Source organism: Nanorana parkeri, unplaced genomic scaffold, assembly GCF_000935625.1.
Source record: "Nanorana parkeri isolate BGI_ZX_2015 unplaced genomic scaffold, ASM93562v1 scaffold761, whole genome shotgun sequence".
NCBI classification, from domain to species: Eukaryota; Metazoa; Chordata; class Amphibia; order Anura; family Dicroglossidae; genus Nanorana; species Nanorana parkeri.
In genome coordinates, this window is record NW_017307029.1 from 507,527 (window position 1) to 517,211 (window position 9,685).

The following is a 9,685-nucleotide window of genomic DNA, read 5'->3' on the forward strand; positions in this document are numbered from 1 at the left end:
CAACTGTATATATATGTGTATATATATACACACACACACACACACACACACACACACACACACACACACACACACACACACACACACACACCAACATTGTAAATACACATTTCAATTCACTGCTGTGCAATCCACCACATTGGTGTGTAACATATTGCATATGCAACATTATAGATCTACTGTAAAGCACTCTAAATAGTACAGTGATTGCTTTCAATTTTTGAAAGTAAGACCTTTTAAAAATGAGTAGGGATTTAACTTTAACTGTAATTGTTTATTTTCAGCATGTGGGTTGTTATCCTGTGGAGCTGGAGCGAGGACCTAGGGGCTTTGGGTTTAGCCTTCGTGGCGGAAAAGAGTACAACATGGGACTATTTATTCTCCGGCTCGCAGAAGATGGGCCAGCCATCAAGGACGGGCGTATTCACGTATGTATTCGGCATTAATCAAGAAGATCCTGTTCTCTGCCACTGAAGTAAAGAAACATTAAGTAGCTTAGAGGGGGAATAGCTTACAAATGATGTCCCCTCCATGTGTTCCAAGTCCTGAGGACATCTCTCTGCAGCACCTGGCAGTGTTCATGTACTGACTGCCCTGGCAGCTCTGTCAATACGTGTCATTTATCGGGGGATAAAGTGTGCTCAGATCAGTGACGGGTAGCTGCAGAACTATCAGCAGTATATCTACACCAGCAAAATATCCCTCACAAGGGTATTTCTTTCTGTAGTGCTTGGTGATCTTTATCTTAAAGTTCCCCAACTTAATTTTAAAGAACAAGGATAACACAGATAAGAGATGTAAAAAAAAAAAGGCAGATACCTTTTCAGATTTCAAATATGCTGCTTATGGATGTTAGCTGTAATTACCCATACACACATAAATGGTAAATACGAGTTAACTTGAGCAAGACCCGAAGCAAAGCTGTACAATCCATGTATCCACTTCAAAGAAGATTGTTTAACTCAGACATAGGGACTGATATTTTCATATTTTGTTAGACAATAACTAAATCTTTGTCCGCAGCCCCACACTTCCCTCAGCCTTCCATCCATAGATACATAGATATCCCAGCAGTATACTTACAGCAGGTACCAGTTAATTCTGAGTTTAGAGGAGTATTGACCGTGGCAGACAAAGTCTTTAGTTGAGCTTTAAAATACAGAAAATACTACATCCTTCTGAAGTAGGCTCTAAAACAAACCTTCCATATTACAATCTGTACACTATCTGGGTAATTTTAAATAAAATGTACGAAAAAAGATGTAGCACCATGGCTTGCCTAAACTATTTATTCATGTTATATCCAGTTAGGTTGGTGATCATGCTACACAGTAAACATAAAGGAGATTGTACAATCAGACTAATATGTGTGGGCAGCCTAAAGGTGCCCATACACCTTACGATTATCGGACGAAACTTTTCGTCCAATGATCGAACCGTCGTACGATTTTCGTACGACGGCCCCATCTTGCCCCGATTATCGCAAGGTCCAATTAGCGGTAGTTTAAAAAAAACACCTGGACGACTTGCGGTAATTGACCGCAATTGTTTTCGTTTGCACATGCGCAGTGTTAATCGTACGACTTTTGACGGACGGAAACGCCACCAACCATGCGAACATCGTACGATCTAGCAAAGTTTTCAAACATGCTTGACCGTCAAAAGTCTTACGATTGTACAGTACTATCGGTCGGGCACTCTATTCACACATTATGATTGTCGTACGAAAAGTCGATCGCATACGATTGTCGTACGATAATCGTAAGGTGTATGGGCACCTTTACAATTATCTGCAGATTTTCTGTTGGTCAGATGGAAAAAGTGCAACAGATTGGCCCAGGTGGAGATTACTCCATCCACACAGTTTAGCGTAGATGGAGGAATCTGTTGGACCTTTCCATCTGACCACAGAAAATCTGCAGATAATTGTAAGGTGTATGGCCAGCTTTAGAGAAACAGGCACAGGTGTAAGTACCTGTGACAAATTCATGCACCTGTTTCCAAAAGGTACATAAATGTGTCCCATGGAGGTATGATGGGGAGGCAGTTGTACAGGATCCTCTGCTGTACTGAAATCACTTTCTCTGATGCAAGCTTCTCACAGTTTGCATTAAAAATTGCATCAAGTCAGATAGAGCCTGCCTTATCTCCTGGGTGAAGGGCGTCCAATATCATCTAGCGCTTTTTTTCCCTAGCCTGCCCTGTTCATTAATTGGTTTTGCACTCACGGATGTACATCATGATATGTGGGCATTACCTAGGGCGGTCTGCATGCAAATGCAGTTTGTCTAGGAATATCCATTCTTCCAGTCTTAACTGCAATAAGGTTCATCAGCACTTGCAGGATGAGGATAAATCCAGAAGTTCATTTTATTGTAGAACATGCCACATGTGTAATATAGCCATCTGCACATGCTCCCTTTATCAGGGCAAACATAGTGACAACCAACTGACACCCACCAATCAAAGCATTTTGAAATTTGCATAACCCCAACAGCAAACCCACTACTTGCATTTGGGCCGAGGGCTCTTGGGAGAAGTACTAAACAGGGGTGTGGAAATTTTCAATCAGGAAGCTGGGCAGCGGGTAATGTCATGCTACCCGGCTTCCTGAATTCGCCAGGGAAGCCAACTCCATGTTGTTTGGCCGGCTTGATTGTGATAGGCTGGAAAACTGGCTTCACAGCCAATCAGCATCGAGCCATCTTCCCGGCCAATCAGGAAACCGGGCAGCGAGTAATGACCTGATTGGCCAGGAAGCCGGCTTGATGCTGATTGGCCAGGAAGCCGGCTTCCCAGCCAATCGGCAAGGAGCTGGCTTCCCGCCCAATCAGGAAACCGGGAGGCGGGTGATTAGTCGCTGCCCCGCTTTCTGATTGCATGGGAAGCTGGCTCCATGTTCCCCTACGGCACTGCCGTTCAGAGGAAATCTTCAGCTGACCGGAAGTTCCGGTATTGAGGAAGGTTTCGGAGCATTTGGGTGAGTACAAGTACTCGCCCAAGTACTATTTATCGGTGCATTAGTAATCAAAACTGTATTTGACTGTGCTAAATCGCGCTTCTCATTGGTCAGTGTGGTCACCTGACCACGCTGACCAAAGAGTGCTTGCAATTTGCGAGCGAAATTCAAAATGCATAGGGCAGGAGTGCGCTGGACAGCAGTACGGGGTACAGATAGTACACCCGTACTGGCAGAGGGTAAAGACTGTATGCCGAAAGGTAAGTATAGCCGGGGGGTTTGGGAGAGACCGGGCCAGATTTGATCAGGTAATTCCATTTTCCCATATTACTTGGGAAAGTGAACTTACCCTTTAATGCACATTGTGTGTGCGTTGAGTGCTGCCGCCATTCCACTGTGTGCCATATTGTGGTAGCCAGGCAGCAGAACTCTCCTACACGCACAATGTCCTACGCATGCGTTTATTTACATGCAGATGTTGGGGGCAGCAGGGTTGGTTTTCATTTTTTTTCTACTTTATCACATTTATCTTTTGGAATTTTTATATATTTTATTATTTTTTACTTATAACTTTTTTTCATTTTTATTGTTTACTTTTTTTTCCAACTTAATTTTATTCTTATCACATAGGGGCTTGCAAGCCCCTATGTTATAGTTTGGAGGTGACAGGTTCTCTTTATGGAACCTGCCCTCCAACACAGAACAGATGTTGTGTGCAGTTCCTTACAGCTGTGACAGGTGGCGCTGTGATTACAGTGCTCCAGTCTCAGTGATCACACAGAGCAGACGAAGAACAGACATTCTTCGCCTGCTCTACGGGTTCTCTGGTGAGCTCATGTGCCGTAGTCACGGGTTCCCCAGAGGAGCCCCTCATGTACTTGCCGATACCAATTACTGATACTTTTTCTTAAAGGGACAGGTGACTTTTTTTTAAAAACAATACAGACTAATGATTTTAACCCAAATTTTTTACGATTAAGAAGAACTTTAATTTAAAAGACTGTTTTAGAACAATAAAACCTTTTTTATTTGCTTTCACAAAGTTGTAAAACCAGAACAAATGTAAAAGAACATGTTTTTAAATAAAAAAACTAAGGATATTAACATCAACAGTTTTACATTAGCAGGCTTTCAATCAATTATGCTTATTTATCAAATGTAAGTGGCAGGTTTTTTTTTAAGAAACAGGAGAATCTCTGCATGTTCACATAGCAGGCTGTTTCTGCTATCAGTTAAAATGTGTGATGCTGCGCTGAACAATCTTTCACTCTCCACACTACTGCATGGAGCAGAAAGATATTTTTTTGCCATTTGGGCCAGAGACGGAAATCGCGGTTTATTTACTGCCCAGTACATGAGGGGTTTGTCCGAACGAGGCACAGTGGCCTCTCCAAAAAATGTTTCTAGCTGTATGGTAACAGCTATGGGAGTGCTGCTCTTAGAGGTGGATTCCAAAGCTATTTCCTGTGAGGCCTTTTGACAGGTGGTTCCTCAAGCACCTCGGCTATAGGTTCCTCAAGCACCTCGGCTATAGCTTCCTCTTCTGAAATTTTCTGCAGCTCTAGTAGGACAATTTATTTGCTTTCACTGGAAGTGTCATCATGTGTGAAGAATCGATCTTTATACCTAGAAGAATATAAAAAACAATGATGAATAAGCAAGTAGTGTACTGTACTACCCTGTATGTGCATTAAGAAATAAAAAATATGAGGTGAGCACTTTGCAATTAAAAGCAATGACAACAAAAGGGAAATAAGGAGAACCGGAAAACTAAAAATCATATACTAAAAGAAATGATTAATGACTGTAGTCTCTTCATTTAAAAAATGTAACTTAAATTATTAAAGTTACATTTTTTAACTCGAGACTACAGTCATGAATCATTTATTTAAGTTAAATAGATCACCTCTCTCTAAACTTTCTGCTTTTATCTTAAGAGCAAAATTAAGCTTATTTTAGACCTTTAACAGCAGAAAAGAATAATAACCTTGGATCTAAGAGAGTAGTATAGTGGGTTTCACTCTGTGTCAGACAATCGCTTCTGGAAAGCAGCAAGCAACGCACTCTTCATAGTTTTAATACCGTGGTCCTCATCCACTTCTTTTGTTAACATTCGCTGTAGCACGGTGACTACAGGTATTACATCTGAGGCCAAAGCATCTGAAGAACTCACTTGGTGAGTCAATTCTTCAAAGGGATCTAAGATGTTCAGTATTTTATGCCAGGTGTGAATGTTTAAAGTGGCCAACTAGTCTGCGACCGACCCCCACAGTATCCGCAACGTTGTGTTGTGATAATAGACCCTCTGGGAAAGCCAGCTGCAGCATATGGGCCACACAGGAAATACTTGTAAGTCCAGCATCATCCATGCCTTTGATCATATTTCTGGCATTGTCACGGACCACAACATGGACAAAACGTTTTGGAATTGCCCAAGTCTGAAGCATTTCCTCAAGTTTACTAGCTATAGCTTGGCCTGTTTGAGAGCATTGACATTTTTTGGCATGGAGCATGACTTGCTGCAGAGTAAAATTGCCATCTATCCATTGGGCGGTTAATCTGATGACAGACACTGGACTTACACTACTGCTCCAAATGTCAGTGGTGAAGCTAATCGCCTTTATGTCCTGCTGCAACATGTTGGTAATGTGTTTCTTCACTGTGTCATGTATCTTTGGTAAGACGACATCTGTGACATAGTGGCGACTAGGCATTTCATACCTCGGCTCAAAAACATTACAAAGTCGCCGAAAACCCATGTTCTCAAGTATAGAAAGTGGCTGATATTCCTTGACAATTTTTCTTGTCTTGCAAAGATTTGCTGCAGTGTTGGCTGCTGAGTTTTACAGCTAGAGTCGGCATTGAATTCATCATGCTCACTTTTGTGTTTTCAATTTTAGATGTCTTATTAGATTACTAGTAGTAAAAGAACTCCGCATGTTGCTCCCTTTGATTTTAAAATACTTCCATACTGCTGACATTTTGTTGGTGTTTTTGTGGCTCCAATATATCTCTCCACCTTGGGAAAGAAATACATGAAATAAGAAATAATTAGAGCCACAGCTTATCTAAAAAATAATAAAATATATAAATAAACTATGATGAAGGATGTTTGGGCTGTGATTTGTAGTCCCTCTACAGCTAGCTGTCAGTGGTGGAGTGCCAGGGCCCTCGTAGTTTTTTACTGACTCAAAGCTGTAGAGGAACTACAAATGTCAGCAATACATTGTACAGCCATGCAGAATACCACCAGCAATAAAGAAGTAAAGATCCCATCAGTACAATATACAACAATGCAGTGCACCACCAGCAATGGAAATGGCAACCAGCAATAGAGAACTACAGATCCCATCAATACAATATACAACAATGCAGAACACCACCAGCAATGGAAAATGGCAACCAGCAATAGAGAACTACAGATTCCCATCAATACAATACACAACAATGTAGAACACCACCAGCAATGGAGAATGGCAACCGGCTATACAGGACCCCAAATCTCAGCAATCCATGATTATTCAGCAATGGATGAGATTTGTCGTCCTCGACAGCTGGTTGCCATTCTGCATTGCTGCATGTATAATCTGTTACTGTGCCATACACCAAAAATACAATAAGCAGCCACAATACATAATACAGGTTTACCTGCTCTCGAGGGTATGGCATGGGGGGTGCGAGCTCCAGAAGGGATGCAACTCTGCGAGGGTCAATGAGGAGAAGTTGTCCACCCTGTTATATAAAATAAATGGAAAGTCACCTCCTTATCGGTGGTACAAATTGCCACAGAGCACTCAAAAAAATGTACATCATACAATTAACAAAACTAGTATAGTACGTCACTTTAAACATAATGAAACTTACCAATCACCTGTGTCTGCGGGGAGTCGGTGCCAGGTATCTCTGCCAGCCTTTTGGGAGTCGGTGCTGTGTGGGGATTCGGTGCATGCTCTCTCTAGTGACCTTGTGGTAATCAATAAAGCAAAAGAGGGCACTGGGTAAGGGGGAAATGGCTTATATAACACCAACAGATTGAAATGGTAAATCCGGCCCTGGGTAGGCAACTTCGGCACTAAAGCTGTAGTGAAACTGCAAATCCGATCATGCATCTGCTCTGGGATCATTTAACCTATACACTGCAGTAATAGATTTACAATTATCCCCTGCTAACATGAATAGGTTAAATCATGATCCAGAGTACAAACTGCATATACAGTACACACATCCAGTACACTGCAGTCTGCAGCAATAGATGTACTCTATATGTAGTAAATCTACAGTACACACTTCCAGTACACTGCAGGCAATAATTTACCTGCTAACACGAATAGGTTAAATGATCCAAAGTACATACTATTTAGTTGTACTATGGATCATTTAACCTATTCATGTTAGCAGGGGGGAATTGTAAATATATTGCTGCAGACTGCAGTGTATTGGAAGTGTGTACCGTATATGCAGTTTGTACTATGGATCATAATTTAACCTATTTATAAGCAGTAACTGGGCTTTATTATAGGAAGCTCCTGCACAGAGGCAAATTTTCACCTTAAATTACTGCACAGATGTGGAAAGAATACACAAAGTACACCAAGATTTAAGTAAGAATACTCATGCCTCTTGTATTTACACAATATTTGCCTAACTTGTAGCTTTAAGCTCACTACATCAATCAGCCATAACATTATGATCACTGAGAGGTGAAGTGAATAACATTGATTAGCTTAATACAATGGTACCTGGAAGTGGATGGGATATATTAGGGAGAACATTTTGTCCCTGAAGTGGATGTGTTGGAAGCAGAAAACATTGCCACTTGTAGTGTGCCAAGGATTTAGGCGACTCAGACAAGGGCCAAATTGCAAAGGCTAGACTACTGGGTCAGAGCAACTCCAAAACTGCAGCTCTTGTGGGATGTTCCTGGTCTGCAGTGGTCAGGACCAACCAAAAGTGGTACAAGGAAAGAAAACCAATGAACCAGCATCCAGGTCATAGGTGGCCAAGGTTCATTGATGCACGTGGGGTGCGAAGGCTGGCCTGTGTAGTCTGATCCAATAGAAGAGCTAATGTAGCTTAAATTGCTGAAAAAGTTAATGATGGTTCAGATAGAAAGGTGTCTGAACACACAGTGCATCGCAATTTGTTGCATATGGGACTGCGTTGCCACAGACTGGTCAGGGTGTCCTTGCTCACCTATGTCTACCTCCAAAAGAACCTACAATGGTCACATGTCCATCAGAACTGGACCATGGAGCAATGGAAGACTGGTCTGATGAATCAGGTTTCTTTTACATCATGTGGATGGTTGGGTGTGTGTGCCACTTACCTAGGGAAGAAATTGCACCAATATGCACTATGGGAAGAAGGCAAGCGGGCTGAGGCAGTGTGATGCTTTGGGAAATGTTCTACTGGGAATGCCATTCATGTGGATGGTACTTTGTCACGCACTACCTACCTAAGCATTGTTGCTGACCAAGTGTACTCTTTCATGGAAAAAAGTGTTCCCTGATAGCAGTGGCCTCTTTCAGCAGGATAATGCACCCTGCCACAGCGCAAAAATGATTCAAGGAACACAACAACATGTTCAAGGTGTTGACTTGACCTCCAAATTCTCCAGATCTCCATCTGCTCGAGCATATGTGGGATGCACTTGAAAACCAAGTCCTACCCATGGAGGCCCCACCTAACACCTACAAAACCTAAAGGATCTGTTACTGACGTCTTGGTGCCAGATACCACAGCATACCGTCAGAGGTCTAGTGGAGCTCATGCTCATGGAGCTCACAGGTCAGGGCTGTTTTGGTGGCAAAAGTGGGACCTACTCAATATTAGGGGATGTTCATTATGTTTTGGCTCATCAGTGTACATATCCCAATACAGGGGTGTGGACATTTTTTTAAAAACTACTTGTCCACAGGATAATAGAGGACCCAATCTACTTGTCCCTCATGACAATCTACTTGCACTGATACAAAAAAATAATTTTAACCAAAACCATATTGAGAAGCATTTCTTAGCACTGCTAATTGGTCAGCGCCATCAAGTGACCGCACTGACTAACAAGCGCTTGCAGTTTGCGAGCGAGATTCAGAATATATGGCACAGGTACAGATAGTACACCCATACTGGCAGACCGGAAGGACCATTTGCTGAAAGGTAATTATAGCAGGAAGGAGAGGGGGCCAGATTTGTGCGAGTAATTCCATTTTCCCAAATTACTTGGGAAAGTGAATTTACCCTTCGGGGCTGATGCAGACTTGGGCGATCATGTGTGGTTGCACACAGGCCCGGATTCGCCACAAGGCCAGGCCGAGGGGCGGCGCGGAGTCCCCCGACGCCCGGAACATACAGTTTCGGGCGCCAGTCGGTAAGTTGCCTTCTACATTTAGTCCTGCCTTCCCAAAGCAGGACTAAATGTAGAAGGCAACTTACCGACTTCTGCTGGCTCTGTCTTCGGGACTCTGTCCTCCTCCTGGCCGCCGAGTCTGTCACCTGTCTCTGCCGCCGGTGTACACAGTGAGAGGGGAGAGCTGTGCTCTTCCCATCTCAGCTGTGACAGGAGTTCTAGGACAGTGCTGTGCTAGAACTCCTGTTTTGGAAGTGACAGGGTCAATAAAGAGAACCTGTCACCTCCAATTGCTATCACACAGGGGATTGTTTTCTCCTGTGTGATAGCAATAAAGTTAAGTGAAAAAATTGATAAAAAAATAAGAAATAATAATAATT

The 9,685-nt window shown here is 42.6% G+C and overlaps 1 protein-coding gene across 1 annotated transcript in view; it reads left to right on the forward strand.

The window, feature by feature from the left end:
• Positions 1-9,685, forward strand: part of MAGI3 (membrane associated guanylate kinase, WW and PDZ domain containing 3) — a 412,367-nt gene that overhangs the window by 386,065 nt on the left and 16,617 nt on the right. Inside the window, exon 19 of the mRNA XM_018564579.1 lies at positions 285-428. Within this exon, the coding sequence (XP_018420081.1) occupies positions 285-428 (144 nt within the window). The remainder of the gene's footprint in view (positions 1-284; positions 429-9,685) is intronic.